Here is an 18956-nt window from a genome sequence, read left to right as displayed (position 1 = left end):
GTTTTTCTTAGCTTCTAAAAGAAATTGCAGAAAAGCATTGTTTCATTTTACAGCAGTAAATATCATGGATCCTAGCCATTGTGCATATTATTTAAAAATGTTCCTATCTTCATTGCTTTGTTTCTTTTGCTGAGCATTATCTTAATGGTGCAGAGTTTGCTTAAGTACTTTATCCCTGTTGAAACCAGGACAACATCCCTGCAAAGTACTTTCATAGCAGTATTTTCCATTCTGAGATGCTCCATGAAACACCTAAAGGGCTGGTAGGTTTTTTCACATCAAGGAAAATAAAGAAACTTTATAAGTTTTTATAGAAAAACCCATCCAACAGACAAAATACAAACTTCTCATTTAGATTATTCTGAAAAAACGTAGGAATTTTAATTTTTCGCATCTTTGTTTTCTTTTTAGACAATGTGCTGCCTAAACTGAATGGTCAGTCTAAATTATTTGGAAGGGAAAGCTGGGTGTTAATTTAATTGTAAAACAACTACATCTTGTTCCTTTGGCATTGCGATAAGTGATTTGTTTTGGTTAGGGCAATGCATTTAAGGAAGTGCTGCATGTTTGTAGAGGGGATAACATGAAGGAACACACTAAAAGGGAGGTGAGGCTGTCTGTTTCCTGGAAGCATCAAAGTCTATTAGATGGGTAGAAAGGATGACATAAAAGAGTCAGTTTATATTAAGACACTGGTTCGCTGTGCTGCTACAAGGTCTACAAGTAGACCATAAACCCTTTGCAGGGATCTCTGTGAGAGGAGCAGAGCAGAAAAGGAGGAGTAGTTGCCCTCAGACAGCTAGATTAGTGTGTCTGCATGTCTTTTGGGTCCTTGGCTACAGTGGAAGCTGTGAGCAGCACGAGAATGAGGGAGTATCATAAGCAGGCATGAGAGTGAGTCCATGTACGTGCATGAAGTACATGGTTAATATTAATTTCTTATAGCCTGTGTCTATGAGATTTGATTAGGAAAGAGACCAGCTCTGAAGTATATCAACTGTAGAAGTCAATATTTGTATTTCTGAGCACTTAATTCCCCCACTTTGCCACCTTAAAAGGAGGGATATGCATGTATATATGTGTAAGTGAAAAAGTCCGGGGGGAAAAATATACAACTAAAACAGCATGTGAAGGAAATAAACAAAGGAAGTACAACTGCTATGTAATTGCACATGGACTGACTTGTTCTGATAATGTCCTACTGTATTGCAGACCTTCCTCCTTTGTCAAGATTGGAAGGGGAATGGCAGCATTGAGGGCCCACTTGAGAGCAGAGCAGACAGGAAAGTGTTTGCCCACCCCAGTGGAAGGGTGGTCATACATGATAACATCCTTCAGTATGTCTTCATATGATCTGTCAGCTACTTATTAAGAGTGGAACTGCAACAGCGAATGAGAGCTTTTAGTCTCAATAAAGATTAGTACAACAGGAATTTGTCAGAAAATATAGATCTATAGTTTCAGGAATTGCCCATTTCCTTGATTAGTAAAAAAAATCAATTTATTTCTTGTAAGTGACTCTCATTCCTTACATTCACTCTAAAAGGATATCACATAACTGTTGCTCTTTATTCTCAATATATTATTTAATGTGAAAGCCACATTTCAGTATTTGATCTATTTATATTCTCCTTGTAAATATGAAGAGAGACTTTCTTTGGATTTGGTTCATTCTACCTTAAAAATAATTCGAATACCACAGGTTTTGTTGTAAACAATGAAGGATTCCAACCCTTGGGTCATTGCTGGTTTTTAAAAAAAACTTGGAATTGCTTCAGTAATTATCAGTGTTCTCTTATAAAACTAATTAGGCTTTTCCTGTGTTGGAAAGAAGATTAGAGGTCATATAGTTCAAAATAAGTTTTTGGACATTTCCAGATTAAGGAAAATAAACTCTTTCTTCAATAAGGTCAGCTTCTTTAATGTTTCTGAGTTCATAAGGACATATGAGCTGAAGAGAACTGGCAGGGACAGAATTATGACTCTTCTAAGGAACAGCAATTTTATTCTGCAGTCTTTGTAAAGTCTGAGTGATGTGGTCTGGCTCTTGAACCTGACATTGAGTAAAGTGCAGTTGACAATGTGGGCAAATGGCATTTTCCTCTGAAGACATGCTGTCTTGAGAACTATACAGTGGCTAACAATATCCTCCAAAACTGAAATGTGCTTTGGAATAATTGGATTATGTTTTCTTTCAGTTATGTGTCAGTAAAATGCAATCAGTACTGGAGACAGGGGAAACCTTCTCCGTGTGTTTTCATTGGATCCTTGGTTTATCTACTGAAAAAAAAAAAAAAAGGCTGCCTTTTTTTCTATGCTTTGCACCTGTATTAAGTATTGAAAAGGCATAGTGGGTAGCCATTGGAGTCATGATAAAAGAAGTATTTTTTAGTAATCAGGCTTGTGTGCCTTTGCTCACTGTGGTTGTTCCATGCTGCATTGCAAAGCACAAGAATTCAAGGAAGTGTGTTGATTGTGATGTCACCAAATTCAAGCATATCAGGAAATGTGTGTAGCTGAATCAGATTTATACAAGTACATCCTTCATCTCCATACAATATTAATTTTCCAGTTGTAGTAAGTATCAAGAAAATTTTTGAATGGGTTAAAACAGAAGTGTGCAAGTGACTCTGAGTTGTTTCCTTCTCCTGCAAAGCATAATAACCTAGAAGATCAAAAATTCTCTTTTGGCCAGTAGTGTTCCTTAACCTTCACCCCTTTGCTTTGTTCTTTGTTCAGATGATTAGGTGTTTTCCATCTGCACCTCTATGGCAGAAGAATCTGTGCTTGTTAATTTGAGCTGACTTCCTAAGGAAGCTGGGCTTATTTGATAATGTGTTGTCTGTCCTCTCACCCCTGCGGTAACCTTTGAACACACTGCTCAGGTTCACTTCAGTCAGGACGAGGAGGTGAGATCTCAGCATACTGTGTCCTTACAAACTTGGTGAAACTCTGCAGCTGGATGGAGAAACCCTGCTGAGGAAATGGCTGCAGAGTGAAGTCAACCTTTACTGGACTGCAGTTCAGACCTCTCTAGCATGCCTTTTCTGATATCTAATAAGGCCTAGGGGTAATCCATAATGATATTGTCTTAATATGTAACAACAATAAATCATGAACAGGCTTGCAAATATCCCAAAACATATTTAGTCTATTTTTGGTTGTATTCAGGTTCACTGTGTTTCTCAGAAGAGTTTTTTTGTTGTTGTTGTTACCATCTGGAGAGCAGTGTTGTGCTCCTAGTAGTCATTGGTGTGCTTGTGTTTAAACATGTACTCGATGACTAATTGATATGGCAAGGATTTCCAAAATCAGGAGTGAGATGCCCAATTTTCCTTTGAAAGTGTCTTGTTCTTTTGAGAATCTCACGCTAGGAGCATTAAATGCAATGTCTGGCTTGGGAACTACTCATGTGGGGTACACTGAACAATACATGAAAAAATTACTCTAGTAAGACTAAGAGTTTTTAAATTAGCATGCAGTTTAACTGAAAACAGGCATAAATCAGTGAGAGCAAAAGGCAAAGTGTGCAAAATGCATATTTTGCTTGAAAAACAAGAAAGTGACCGAATAAGTTACCTTTCGATTGTGGTAGAAATAAATCATCAGTTCCTACAGTGTCTCTTTGCTTTGTTCTGCCCTTTCAGTCCACTGCTCTGCCTGACTGCTCCACCTCTTCAGTATCACTGTGCTTTTTTTGTCTCCAGCTCATCGGTCCCAGCAGGGGTATTCTTCCCAGTGGTCTCTGTCTCGTTCTTGTTTGGTGGGGTTTTTTTGTTTTACAGCAGTAACACAAAGGAGTCTTCCATTGTACTTTCCAAATCCATCTCAAAATTGTACACATTGCTATGATTAAAGCATTTGATATCTGCTTCTGCTACGTATTTTCCTTTCTTTCAAAAGGCAAGTCCTGGGGTCTCAGTTTCTGTGTGTGTGTGTGTTGTATTGTCCAGCAGGTACTAAATACTTTCATAAAATCACCCTTGACTTGTGGCGCTTGTTCATGAATTTGTCATCTCATGTCCTTGCCAGGTAAAGGTGCTTCTCATCCAAATCACTACCTGGAAATACCCTGCAGCTCTTCCAGTCTGCAGCTTGCTTATTTGTATTTCCATAGTGTCTGACGTCTTTGGATCAGAAAAAAAAAAGGAAGAACTGAAAATACTGGAATGCAGGTGCAGTTGCAAGTCTGCCTTACAACCTGAGACTGGTGACATACCTACCCTGTCTGGGGTGCACTTTTACCCTTGTTGGTAAAATTGCTTGCTAAAATGCTTGCCTCTGTAGGCAAGCTTGCTCCTGGTTGAGACCAGGAGCTTTAAAAATGTTGAAGTGTTGATCCTTATGTTGAGCTTGTGTGTCGTCTCCTGACTTCTCACTTCACCTTGCAGAGGCAGGCTGGGTGCCTGCAAGATTAACTGCAGTGGCTTTCCAGTATCTCAGAGGTGATGCTGCTGTTTGGCAGCTAGAGGAAGCAGTGAGGAGGGAATTTTTCTCCTTGTGCTTGACAGGAAAAAAACCCCACCAAAACAAATGTCTCATAAGACTGAAAGTTTGGCCTTGTGTACTCCTGCACATTTACTGAATAATATATTAACACCCTGTCTTTGTTTTCTTTTCTTCCCCTGCAGATTAGAAGACATTTGGTGCAGATAGGAAACTTAAATTATTTTATCAGCTTTCAGAAAGAGAAATAGCAGATTCTTAAATTAATTCCTCAAAACTGGGGAAAGCCAGATTCCCAAATGAGACTCAGTCTTCATTTATAAACGCATTTCAATGATTCATGTCCTGCAAATCTTTTGTAAAGTGGAATGGTGCCATGTTATAAAACAGAGAGGGAAAGCCTGCATTTAGATTACTAGAGATTTTTGTCTCAATTTTGGAAATTTTTTCAAGGAGGTGGAAGAATGTACTCTATTGAAAAACAGCCAAGCTCCCTCTGCCTCAAATAAATCTTATTATTCTTTTTTTTTTATTATTATTATTACTCAACTGGTTATAAAGCCAAAGATTGGAGGCCGTGGGATCAGCAAATCTGTTCTAAAGAAAGCCAGTTCATCTTCTGTTTCTGTGTTCATTGCCTTTACTGTCAGCTGTATTGGCCATTTGCTTGGTTTCCCAGAAATGTGTACTTCTGGCACGGTTTTTCAGATAGGGGAGGTTTTTTTTTTGGAAGCTTTCAGTTGGCAACAGTAGCATGCATAACTTGAATATGCATTTTTACCTGGATGTAAGTGTGTTTTCTTTCACTTTGAAGGTTGAAGTAGTATCTCTCAGCAGAGACAAGTAAAATGAGCTTTCTCCACCTGCTCAGCTGAGTAGTTTTTCTTCTAGCAAGGTTTGATCTAGGCACATACTTAGCACCTGCATTTCTGCCTGACAATATTTGGGATGATGGCTGTCTAGTATTGCCAAAAATTCAGCCCCTTATCATTCTCTACAATATTTTGGTGCTGTGCTCTGTAATCATTTTTCTTGAGAGCTTTTAATGTTCCATTTGGTGGCAAATTATTGTGATGATACCTTTAGCTGTGGAGGCAAAATATAAATTGTAGCTGGAGAAAATTTATCGACCATATGACATTTTCTTTCACATTTAATACATATATTTTTACTGTCTTAATGGTTTCATCTAGATTTCTTCACTTAGTTTCCCTAAACTTTTTGTATAAGCTGACTTTTTAACCGTTTCTTTTCAGGTATCTGCTTCTGGAGCACAGTTTTTTATATAAAATCTCTGGCAAATAATCTTCAATTCACAGACATTTCTAAAAAACAAATCTGGAGGCTTGTGACTGTCAAATCAGGTTGCAGGCAGAAAGCAGTCTGGAAAGATTATTGATTTTTTTTTTCTTTAGATGTTTTGTTTGTTTGTTTTCAAAGTGGTTTCCAAGCACTTGACAATGAAATAAGTTTGGAGACCAGAAAACTCAAAACTACAACAAAGCTTTGCAGAACTTTTGTGCTTAGAGAACTGATCTGTTACAACTGACTAAGAAAACACTTTTTTTTTTTTTTTTTTAAAAGAGAATTGAGCACTTGGTCAGCTGTGCTTAAAAAAAACATAACGGAACCAATTAAGCCAAGAAATATGTAGTAACAGAGTCAGAAAGAGAGATACCAGTTTTTTTCTGATTTCTCCTTTAAGAGGTAAAGTCTAAAGAGGCTGGTAATATCTTAGCTGCCCTCATTTTCTCAGTTTGTCATAGAACTTTTAACCTTCTTTTACAGCTGACAAGGTTTTAAAGCAAAGCTGTCGACACGTATTTTCCCATTATTGCCTTGGAGAGCCTTCCCTTTCTGATCTATCTGATCACCAGTAGGTGCACTGACTGCATCAAAACATCTTTAAAAGTCATTTAAAAGTCTATGATGGCTATTGAGCTCTTTTAAATATAGGCCACCAACTGCTGGCTTCAGTGGTTAAGAATATGAATTTAACTGTTCTTTTACTACCTTGTCTGTGTAAAAAGAAATTTAGAATTTCTTTTTTCTGACCACAGGCACAAGGGTTGTTCCTCTACATGACATAAAGCCCTGGGCAGAAGTAAGGACATTCCCATGTGCTGTACCTTCCAACAGTTATTATGGAATCCTGCTTGTAGTAGCTGTTCTTAAAAAAGGGGAGTATGCACTGCAGCCTATCATACCTTTGCTGTTGGTATGGCATGAATTTGCATGTGAATACTTTTTATATACGCCCACAGTTTTTTTACTTAGCTAAGACTTATTGGAGGCTCTTTCCATATTTTAAAATTTCAAAAGAGAAAGACCTTTTCAGGCAAAGGCTTTAAGATGAATTTGCTGTGCAAATACACTCATGCTCAGTGAGGAGATTTGCAGTCCATTTGAGGATGAGATTGAAGTCTGAAGTACTAAATAAACAGCTATGTGTCAGCTTTGTACAGTATCCAAGGCTGGATCACACACCGAAATTAAGTCAACAAGGTCTGAATGTAGGAGAAAGCAAATACAGCATGGGCTGTGTAAACACATAGGTTTGCCTTAGGAAAGTTCCTTCATTGTTCTTGATAATGCTCAGGCCTCAGGGCAGAGATATTTCAAAACTGTGGATACAGCAGCTTTGGTTCACAGAGAAATGTTTATTCCGGGAATGATCAGAAATCTAAAAAGTGAGACTGTGAAATGGTGAAAAAAATTGGAGTTTTTAAGGGAGGAGCTATTGGAGAGCTGATATCAGTCATCTTCTATGTAAGAGGTTGCTGCAAGGCAGAGGATAAACTGTTCTTTGTCTCCTGGATATAGGACAAAGTAATGTGCTTAAAATGGAGCAAGAGATAGTTGTGGAGCACATTTGAAACACTGATGATCATGCCAGTGAAGTGATACAAATACATTGCCCAAGGAAATGAGATTGTCATGGGATGTGCCATTGCTGATATTTTTTTAAGATGGACAACTGTTAAAAGTGGTTTAATTCTAATAGCTTTTTCTGGTGGAGACAATGGGCCTAGCCCCCTTCATACCATTTTTAGAAACAAAGACCTGCAATGTAAAGACATTTACATTTAGTAACAACTGCTCTTGTTGCGCTCCGGCCAACAATGGTCAAGGTTTTGCCTTCTTCTGACAATGGTGAGCTTTCTTGTCCTACATAAATATCCCTTACTCCTAAGAGTACCTCTGTCTAGAGGATAACATGCTTTTGATATCTTTCAGGGTAAGGAAAAACATCCTTTCCTTGTTTGAGTTAGTCTTGAACTGATGGAAGGCAGCTTTCATCAAAAGAAAGGAAACTTCCTATTTTTAAAGTACTTCAATTATTTTGTAACTTTGTAATTAAAACAAGCTTATAAATGGGAATCTTCTCTCCTGACTAATGGCATTTAATTATGTGACGTGAGGCTTCTAATTGCCAACTTTTCAGCAAGTTATAAAATGTGTATGAGAACACAAGAGCCAGGGAGTCTATTCTTGTTACGAAAGTTTGTGGTTTGCAAGACTCTCATCATACCCTGCATGAGACTACATAGGTTCACTTCTGTGCCTGACTCTGAAACTGAAATTAAAACTGTGCTTTGAATTAGGAGAACTTGGTATGACTCAGATTTCTTGTAATGCACTGCTATGATGTTACTCTTAAAAATTTTTCAGTAGGAGGACAACTCAGTAAGCTATGTGTTGAAAGAGGTACAGAAAACCAGATTTTGTTAGAATACACACACACACATTGTTGCTGAATCTACCTCATAAACCTGGCATGACCAAACAGGTTTTGCACAAATCTACACAGGTAATGTGTTTAGAGGGTTGGGAATAATATGAGAGGCTTGGGATTTAATTACTATCACAGTTCTCTCTCCTTCATATGGCATCAGGGCTTTTTATTCTTTCCTAGACTTTGCCAGCTGATAGGGGTCTGTCAATCAATTGTGATATAGAGCTTGAAATTTTGGGTTTGGACTTTTCTGCAAACTGGAAATAGCCTTCAAAGAAGTCCTCAGAAACAGATAAAATTTACATATACTTCATAAATATAAATCAGTCATTTTATTCATGTAACTCCCAGGCCTGTCTGAGTGGTCTTCAAGTTTTGTATGAAGTTAAAGTTTTGTGAGCAAAGTTTAAACCTGGAGATAACATCCCATATTTTCATTAATAGCATGGAGAAATACAGTATGAAGACTCTGAGATACACCAGAATACAGTGGGGGAATTTGGCACAGAGATTAGTATATTTTATATGCTCGTTGGTTCTTGATTCATCTTTTCCTGGATTTTTCAGCCTCTGCTCCTGATTTGGCTTTTAACAAGTTGCACAGCATGGATATTACAAATTAGGAATATATGAATGATACTGGCTGGGGGCAGTGTAGCTTAAATTAGTGTGTGTTTAATGAGGTTTTCAAATGGTTTGAGAACATGCTGAAATTAAAATAACTATTATGTTTTATGGGTGTCCCTCCATATGTAACAGTGGTCTTTTCCATAGCATTTCTCTCATCTCTTGTGCTGCCTGGGCCTTTCCTTCAGACTGGTTATTGCAGACCAAGAGAAAGAAGAGAAATGGCCTCTTTTGAGCATCTCTGGATTATTTGGCATAGTGCTGCTGTGTTTCTCCTTGCACAGTGCAGATTGGTAAGGGACCGAAGAGTACTTCAGCCATTTCCAGCTGTCCCCTAAGGGAGGATTCCTTACAAAAATAAACAAAAACAAAAAACCAAACTAATGAAAATGCATAGTTGTATTGCAGGGATGAGGGAGCACACTCCTTGTGGCACAGGGGACTTCAGTGAAAAGGGGTTTCTTTTACAATTACAGAGGCTTTTAGACAAAGTTTGTTCTGCCAGTGATGTTCATCTGGCTTTGGAAGATATTTCTCAGTCAAGGTCAGGAGCGTTTCAAAATCGGAGCCTGGACAAAATGGGAACAAAGCTGTAGGCTTGGTCATATTCTCACATGAAAATGGCCCAGCTCCTGCTGTTGGTTGCTGAGAGAAGTCCTCTTGCTACCTGGGAGTTATGGTGTCTGGAAGGGTGCTCAAGTCTTCATAGATTTCAGGTAGCAGGGAAACCATGCACCAGGAATTGACTGAGCTTTGGATAGGTTTTCCTTCAGTTTTTCCTTTTTGAGAACAAAATCTGAAGGTGGTTGATGTATGGGTGGAACTGAATGTGTTGCCTGGGTCCTGCCAAACAGCTGAACTTCTCCTTTTAAAACAAGAAACCCGTTAATCTTCAATGGGCACACTAAACATCCAGATAAGTTTTTACTCTAAGGTCAGTAGTTGCAGCGACAAGTATCTTTTGATAGAGAAATGGCTCACTTTTTTTTCCCCATTATTTTTCCTCCAGGGGTTATTAGTTAACACTGTATTGAACCAGTGATCCTGGGTGATAAGGTCTGGTTCTGCAATGTCTTGGGCATTCCATAGCTTTGAATAGCAGCAATATGAAAATTGAACAGAGGAAAGAAGAAAACAGATGGTATGTTTGGTCTTAAGTGTGTAAATGAAGTAGGGGACATTTCCATTCACGATATACAGTATCTTTTGTGGATATGGCATTTCATCTAAGATGAAGAGACTTATTCTAGGGGAATATTCTGCCATGCCTGTTCTGTTCTGATATTAGATAGTCCTGCAGAATACCTATGGACTATAGAGTTTTATATGTCTATGATTCCTGAAGAAATATCTTACTGAAAATGCATGAATCGAGGAGTTGTTGGGACAGAGAAGAGGTTTGTTTGACAGATGAAGAAAAAGGAGTTGCTATGCCTGGGAACATGACAGAAGAAGAAAAGTATATGGAACAAAAAGTGGCATTTGTGGCATACCAGGTCTAGAACTTAAAACTTTGGTTTTTTTTTTTTTTTATTTCTGTATTTAATTTTAGAACTGACCGGCTTGTTGGAAGATGACGTTTACTCCCGCTTAAAGCTGCTATTCTTAAAACAAACAGTAGAAGAATGTGGGAGAACTCAAGCCTCCGCTGCCTTTTAGCACTAGCTATTTTGTGCTCAAGAAGCTTAGTATATAGCCAAGAGATAGGTAAGTTTATTGCCATGTAATTCACTAACTACTTTTTCTCTGTAACTTCTGTACTTTGTAATTGCATTGCTTTCCTACTATATGTATGTTCAAAACCTGTCTCCTCTGTGGCCCCACATCATCCTAGGGATGGAGGCAGTGCCAGGCCTGGTCTCTGCTTTCCAGCACCCAGCAGCATCTTCTAAACCAGTGAAAAACTGGGCGTTAAATTCTCCATAGTGCCACTGATAGTCTGCATATGCATTGGTGTAAATGTCTGCATTGAAGCCTTTTGTTGGCTCTCTTCAACCATTTCACACGTTATCATTAACTGCCCTTCTGTCATTAATCGCCCTCCATGTATGACATGGAGGAGAGCAAAAAATCAAAGCTTGTGGTTTTGCCATTGGCCCAAAGCCTGCTTATTAGGCTAGGCAAGGAACGGGTATTGTGGCAAGAGGCAGCTGCCTCTGTTATACACATGGGTATAAATCCAGATCTCTGGTCCCTCTAGAAATGAGTGAGTCTGTGGCTGTCTAACCAGGCACACAAATCATTCAACAGTTTTAAAATACTGGCTAGACATGCATGCAATACAAATGTAAGAAGAATGGTTATAGATGTGAAAAATAGCAGTTGTTTTACAGTTGCTCATTTTTGACCTACAATTTTTGACTGTATTTTGACAATTTTTTTTCTTATATGATTTCAGGCTCTCTAGGGGACCCCCAGAATTTGAAATGTGTAACGCACAATTTACATAAAATGCTCTGTACTTGGGATGTCTCTTCTAGAGGAAGACGTGGACAAACTGACTTTTGCTATGCTACCAAGTAAGTCCCCCCACATACCTGGTTGAAAAATACCAAATGATGAAAATACCGTTTTTCCTCAGTCACTGCCCATGGAAATTGTGATGCTGTTGTTTCCCAGCATCTCCCCATCAGTTTTCCTTGGGTGGTGCTCCCCCTAGGCCTTGTTAACTCAGGCAATGGCAGCGTTTCTGGCAAAACTGTTCCATGCTAACAATTTGCCTGCCAAAATCTGTTTGCTCTGTTCAAAGGACTGGAAGATGCTCTTATTTACTCAGACTTCTCTGTGTGTCTGCCTATCCCTTGCTCAGAGTTTTCATGAGGGATATCTTCAAAAGAGGTTCAGTCCAAAAGGAAATTAGAGTTGGAAGCAGTGAATCCTGATGTTGTGATCCAAGGCAGTAGAATATATAACACAAGTGTTGAGATTCATGTGGATTTCATGTGGAAAAACAGGAAAAATCTTTCAGCGACTGCCTTACAACCTTTGTAAATTTTAAGCTATCTGAAGAACACTGTATTAGAGAAAATGTAAAAAGTATTTCACAATTAAAACAGCTTTTCTGAAGTGAATGCAAGTTGAGAATTTTGAGAAAAGTTAAAAAAACTTAAATCTTCTGTGTGTTTTTCACTAATGAGAACTACATGTTCAATTCCCCATGCTGTGGGTCTGCCAAATACTTATCATGGGCTAGGGATGAGTTCAAATCCATTCTGCATCTTAATCCTGCCCCCAATCCAGATATTTGTACTGTCTTTTTTTCCTGTAAATTCTGCAGGCAGCCCAGACTTTTCCTTGGGGTCCCAGGGCTTGGCTGCACTTAGTCCACCTACATGCTTGATTTTCTGTGTCTCATTATTCCTGCTGCATTGCCAGCTATCATTTCTATTTAAAAAAAACACCATATATATGACCCTGTGGCGAGAGTTCAGAAGTGCAGAGTTCATGAGGTACTGCCCTCTGAACAAGAACAATCATGTAGCTGCTGCTGTCCCTCCTTAGCAAAGCAGGACAGGCTGGGGTCCCTGAAGCAGAGAGTCTGAGATGAGCTTGGTGCAGACATTCCTGAAGAAAAGAGGTTTAGTTTTTCAGTTGCCCAAACATCCTCTAATAATATATCAGTACTGAGGAGGAATAGCCTTTCTGAGCACTCAAGTCTCAGCTGGCCTTTGCTAGCCCAGAGTCTTGTGTGAATCTTAAGAGTTCAACCCAAGCTCTTGACTCCAGCCGATGGGAGCTCCAGGGTCCTGTTCCAGTTTCTAAGTGAGTAACAGTCCCTCAGCAGGAAGTCTGGCATTGTTCTCTCTGCTTTCCTTCCTGCCGTCATTCCCCCAAGAGGAAGGTCTGGATTTTTCCAAACTTTTTGCCTTTCTAGTTGCATATCCGTGATAATGAGCAAAAGGACTTGACCCATCCATTATTGTTTCCTGTATATATCTACAATTTGAAGACAAAAGCCAGATCATGTTGTGCTGAGCACTGCACAAACATTAAGCACAGACTGCATTTTCACCTGGTATCTTAGGAATCCTCTGCCCTGCTATCTGCTCTTTCCTTGTGAGCTGAGCAACAGAAGGGAGCTAAAAGATTTGTTCAAAGATGTGGACACAGATAGTAAACCTGCCCTTTCAACCCATATGCCCTTGCTTTGAGAAGACATGGAGGGAGAGTGAGTCAGGAAACACAAAGAGAGGGGGCAATACTATTAGGTTTGGTTTGGGGTTTTTTATTTTTCTTATTTTGAAATATTGATTCATGGTGACTAGGTTTCAGAAACATGTCTTTTGTTGGCCTCAAGTTTAATATTAAGAAGATAGTAAAATATTAAGAAAAATTTTTGCACAAAAAGGGTTGTAAAGCATTGGAACGGAGTGCCCAGGGAAGTGGTGGAGTCACCATCCCTGAAGTGTTCAAAAAACATGTGGATATGGTACTTAAGGACATGGTTGAATAGTGAACATGGTGCTTGTGCTAGGTTAACAGTTGCTGACCTTAAAGGTTTTTTCCAACCTTAACCATTCTATGATTCTATGATTTTGGTTAAAAAGCAAAGTGAAGTGTTCTCTTAACAACTAGGTGGTCGCATTATACAGCCAGTGCACAACCTATCAGTATGATAAAAAGTGACTTGAAAGGTGAGGGAATGCCATTAATCTGAGATTAAAGCCTGTCTAAGGCTCATTTCTTCACAAACTTGATATGGAGTTTTCTGTTTATTACAGATAATTTGTGTTTTGTTAGTGTGCAAGAATAGGACTTAACTTGCCTTAGCTTCCTATCAGCTGAAATAACTGCTTAATCCCCTCTGTCTTTTCAGTGACCTTACCCCTCAAGTGTGTTTTAAAACTAAGGAGAGAAGGGTTGAGATTCCAGTCCCAGAGAGCTCCATCACAGTGACAATCAAAAGCCCTGGAACTGCTTTTGCCACCAAAGAATTTGTAATTCACCAGAAAGACATCTGTAAGTATCAGGTCATATGTGTACCTAAGGCCTTTATACTATGTTTAACAACTCTTCAGATGTGTATATGCTTGTAGGTTTCTTTGGCAGCATTCCTGTATGTAGAATGTTGATATGCTTAGTCCATATGAGGCTACCATATATCATTGTTTTCTCTAACCTTTCAAGAGAAAGAATACTCCACGTACCCATAGTTCATAGCAAAAAAACCAAGGGCAGAATGTGAGGAGGAAAACAAAATACAACGTTACATCCCTCACTCTTTGCCCTTTTTTGTCCTACTTATAAATTAGGAAGCATTTGTAAACAAATTCCTAATCTACATGTTTAAGTAAATTAGACTTTTTCCCACTTCCTTCCAGGAAAAGAAGAAAGTTGTCAACAGAAGATGGCAATGACACAATCTGCCATCCTTGCTCTATTTTTTGCCTTTGGTTTGCTTGCTTACTCCTTCAGTGTAGTCAAATTCTAGTGTCAGTAACACTTCTTATCCATGGTTCTGTTTACAGTCAAGAGCAGCTTATGAACTTCAACAAAATGCAACTCAAAAATATTTGGTCAACACGATGAGTCTCTCGGGTTCATCACAGGTTATCATGGGCAGTTTGATTGTGCTGAACACTTTGCAAGCTCTCAGATTCAGGAAGTCAGGAAGTGGGATGTATCACACATTTTTAAAATGTTTTTGCTTGCACCAGGCCCAATGAATGCCATAACCCTTGTATTACCAAGGTTCTTCCCTGTTTCTCAAGCTCTTGCTGACCACCACACATTTACAGATGAGATGCTTCTGTTTAATCTCCCTGTCCTGTCCCCTCTGTGATCTCATGCCCTTAGTACTTCTTGTAGCTTAAAATCACTTTCCCCATGATCATCTTCAGAACCTCATGTGAGCTTCTTCCATCTTGTGCTCTCCTTCCTTGCCACTCTCCCTTTTGTTGCAAGTCCTCACTTCCCTACTGCTCTCCAAAACATACTTCTTCTTCTGGGGATGTTTTTCCACCATCGTCCCTAGAAGTGTTCTCATGTGCACTTCAAAGACTGCCACCATGTTTCCTTTATCACTGTGGCATTGAAGGGAGGTTGTGAAAGATGGGATGTGTTCCCTACTATGCATTGTGAAGAGTCCTATTCACAATCAGTTACTTGCCCATCTGCAAGCTGAGGTATTAAAAGAAAATGCTACCTGATGATTCACCAGCACCTCTGCTTTCCTGAGAACTCTCATGCTCAAGTAGCCACAGAGACTTGTTCTAATTACAGAGGTTGAATTATGTGTTTGTATGGCTACTAGCCAGTTCAGAGCAGAAAGATGTGGCTGTTAAAACACCTGTAGGGCTGGTGTTGCTGACTAATGACCTGAATATGGCTTCTTCCCCCTGCCTCTTTTTCAAGCCTTTGTTCCTGTCACGCCACACATTCTTAGTTTAACGCCTGACTTTCCAACTTCCACATTAAATCTGAAGTGGAGTGATAATGGATTGGTCTTCCCGTATGGACTGGATGCCCTTTGGCAGATTCAGATACTCCGAAAAGAAGCAATGGAAGAAGTTACACAAGTAAGTCCCTTTCTTCCTTTATGAAAAATATATGTACAATTTCTGCCCTTGGTAATGTTCTGAGATGTCACTTGAAAAAAACTGAGAATGATGAAGATAGTAGAGCTTTGCAGGACCTGAGTGTAGTCATGTTTCTGGTAGGTAACTTCTTGTTAAATTTCAACATTATGGCAACACTGGCTACTGTACTGTTGATACTTAGTCACAGCAGTTTGTTTTTTTCCTGGTACAAGGATTTTATAATTCAAACTTACTTATGAATTTGGCAGATACTTTACACCATTGTCTCTATAACTCCAGCAGTGTCTCCTGTCTTGGTCATCTTTGAATGCTCAGCTTGCTTTTTTCTTCTTTTGTAACCGGAGTTTTTCCAGGCCAGTTTGTAGCTCTGTGCTATACATTTTAGTAATGGAGAAAAGACAAAATGTGCAGCCTGGGAATAATATTAGAAGAGTTTTATTTTGGAGAAGTTGGAACATTTCCCTGCCTGGGAGAAGCCCAGGATGCAGTGTATACCTCTTTACATGCATGGAAATCTTCCTGGTTTCCCTCAAATATCTGCCCTCTGGTATTTCTGGCTGACAGACTACCTAGCTAGTGGGCTATTTAGCAACTTAGGCTTTTGTCCAGGTAAATTAACAGCACAACTAAAAGTTAGGTAGAACACTGCAATAATTTATGAGGATGTTATGATTTACTTCGCCTAATTTACCATTCTGTTGACACTTGGGAGATTATATGTCATTTTTAGCAGGTGTTCATAAGCTCTGTCTTGGTTGCTTTCTTGGTGCAAAAACTTTGCAGGTTACTTACTACTCAAAACTGACTCATGAAGACATCATTCTTTCTTGGAACTGGACATCAGATATGCCTTTGGAGTGTACTTCACACTATGTGAAGATTCGCTGTTACATTAATGCAACACAGTTTGTTGGCCCCAAGGATTGGAGTGACTGGAGCCCAGCAGAAGTGATCCCCGGTATGTTTGTTCCCTTGCTACCATGCGGACTTTTATTTCTTTATAAGAATTAAGCCAAAGTCAGAGGAAGGGCATTAGGCAGTGATGAGCTGCTGCCTTTGAGACTGTTTTGATTAGAGAAAAAATACTATCACTAGTTACTGAAACCTAGCATACATTTATTTGTGTGCATTGGAGTGCTCCTCAGTCACATTTTAGCTGATCACATCATGTTTATAGCAAATTGTTCATGCAAGGTTTCTTGGTTTTTTTTTTTTGTTTGTTTTATTCCTTCTCTGCTAGGAAAAGATACTGAGCCCGGTGGAAGTGGAGTGTTTCCTCTGGACACTGTGGTTGCAGTAGGTTCAGATGTGACATTTTGTTGTGTCCATGAAGAAGATCAGCGCATAACAAATATGACTTATGGATCAAAATCCTACACAATGATGCAACTGAGCAGTAGAAGCCATGCCATCAGAGTGCTAAATGCCAGTGCTTCTAATAGCAGCGGGACAAATGTAGTGTGCAGACTCGAAAATGGGATGGATGGATCTGTCGTGTTTGTAGGATGTATGTATCATGTTTACTAACCTTAGAAAAATCAAAACAATTTTGAGACTCTTAGAGTTGTGCTAGGAAAAAAATACTATTGTGGCTTTTTTTCCTCTTGGCCCTTGGTTTTGAAGTTGAACTGGGGATTGTACTTGTTTGATTTCACTGTGAAAAGGCCAGCTCTTGGTGGAGGCACCAAGTCTGGAATGATGAGACGGTATGGTGAAGAGGATGAGCCATTCAGGGCTTGCTTTAATTTTCAAATTCCATGTGGAATTCATGCTAAAGGGACCATTTCCTTGACACGACTTGTTTGGAGAATTCAAAGCAGTGGTGGGGCTGGCATGTTAGAAAATGTGACGCACAGCCAACAGCATTCCTGCATTGCTCAGCAGCTGAACTGATGCTCAGACTTTAAGAAAACTCTTGGCAGAGTTTCAGTGAAACACTTCCAGGTCAGAGCCTGGAGCTTGTGAACATGTTTGCATGTGATTTGCCAGATTACCCACCCACTTAGAATTCTCAAGTCAAGTGTTAGTCAGATGGGGCTGATAATAATTATCCATCTACTTTATTGTCATTTTTTTAAAAGCATATTACTTCTGTGATTGGGGTGTAACTATTGCCATGTATTTTTGAAGCACGCAATCTAGGCCCAGCAAAACAAAAGAGCCATGCTTTCAGGAAGCCAGTGACCCAAATGTCACACTGGGATGGGAAAACATCAGCTAACTGATTTGGTTTCCTTTCATGCTACAGATGCTCCTGATATTCCCCAAAACCTCAGCTGTGAAACATCCAACTTTCTGATAATAAAATGCACCTGGAAACCAGGCAGGCCCAGTGGACTATATGGAGAACGAAAAACAAAGTACAGTCTGTTTGAAAGGTAAAATTAATCAGCACTAAAAGGAGTAAAAGGGTACAACTCAAATACCTCCATTGCTGCCTGCGACTTACTGCATTATACCTATTTAAATGTGATTGCTTAGAGCCTAAAATACTTTCCAAGAGTTTCTGGGAGCTGTACCTAAACTAAACTTGGAAAACCCTTATCTAGCCCAGCAAAATTCCAATGGGAATTAAGGATGACTTTTCGCTAAGGTTTATACCATTATGAACTCACAATTAGATAAAGGCCTTAGTGTCTCAGGTTGCTGCCAACATGTGGACAAGGCCAATATGAAAAAGGGAGATAGGAGGAGTCAATCACTAATTTTAATTTTTTTTTTTAATATGTAACCTGGGTCAGATTGTGTCAGACATTTACTGAACTTCTGCTAAGCAGGATGACAGAAGTTCACTGAGAAACAATTGTAAGGCAGGTCGTAGGGCCTTTCCCAAATGCCACTAGGGAAAATAGCAGTTGGCCTCCATCCGTTCTCCTCTCAGCATTAAGAATTAGAGCAAGCAGAGTAAATGTTACCCATAAAACATTGAAAGGGACAAATACTGGTTTCACCCACAGAAAGCAGTCACGTAGTGTCCTACTACATTGTCTTACACCACGTAAAGCCTTGAAAAAGAAGAAATGTTGTTTGGAATAGCACGTGCAAAGTGCAAATCACCTCCTGGTGATTGTGATTAGAAGTTAGTGAGGAGCTAACAAAATTCCCATGGTGAGGAGGCTCCTGTGTCATTCCAAAGGAGCAGTCAGGGAAAGAAGCCAGGAGAGGCCTGAGTCACACAAAATGATGAGAAATGGAGTCTCATGGTTGCTTAGAAGCATGCTGGAGGCAATGAGGTTTGAGTTACAGTCAGAGATGTCATCTAGAGTGCCAGTGCTAAAAAAGCCACTGGGTAGGGTGCAAAGAGATGGACAAAACAGAGCAGGTATTCAGAGGAAAGGCGCTTCAGTCACTGCCTATATTCATCTTATGAGGAAGGATGTTGTCCAGTCTTGTTTTGCTCAGCCCAAAGCTGTGAGATTATTGTCATGCATTTCAGGATAAATACTCTCATCCTTGTTCTCAGCCCACACTGAACTATTGAAATAGAGAGTGTGGCGTGGAGGGAGATCAGAGCTCAGCTAGAACATGATAAAAATGCCCAAGGGAACAAGTTAGTTGTGCTGCTTGAATGAGAGGCTTACACAGATTGTAATTAAAGCAAATATATG

At 39.4% G+C, this 18956-nt stretch overlaps 1 protein-coding gene across 3 annotated transcripts in view; it reads left to right on the top strand.

Moving 5' to 3' along the window:
- LOC138103902 (leukemia inhibitory factor receptor-like) overlaps positions 1-18956 on the top strand; it is an 81769-nt gene that overhangs the window by 39519 nt on the left and 23294 nt on the right. For all 3 annotated transcript variants that reach the window (XM_069002528.1, XM_069002527.1, XM_069002526.1), the window contains 7 exons: positions 10362-10516; positions 11208-11328; positions 13626-13768; positions 15164-15327; positions 16132-16306; positions 16589-16855; positions 17597-17726. In XM_069002528.1, coding sequence (XP_068858629.1) covers positions 10435-10516; positions 11208-11328; positions 13626-13768; positions 15164-15327; positions 16132-16306; positions 16589-16855; positions 17597-17726 — 1082 coding nt within the window. In that variant the 5' untranslated portion in view covers positions 10362-10434. The remainder of the gene's footprint in view (positions 1-10361; positions 10517-11207; positions 11329-13625; positions 13769-15163; positions 15328-16131; positions 16307-16588; positions 16856-17596; positions 17727-18956) is intronic.

The sequence above is a fragment of the Aphelocoma coerulescens genome (genome assembly GCF_041296385.1).
Source record: "Aphelocoma coerulescens isolate FSJ_1873_10779 chromosome Z unlocalized genomic scaffold, UR_Acoe_1.0 ChrZ, whole genome shotgun sequence".
Lineage (NCBI taxonomy): Eukaryota > Metazoa > Chordata > Aves > Passeriformes > Corvidae > Aphelocoma > Aphelocoma coerulescens.
The sequence above is the reverse complement of the archived record's forward strand: the minus strand, read 5'-3'. Positions and strand labels throughout refer to the sequence as shown.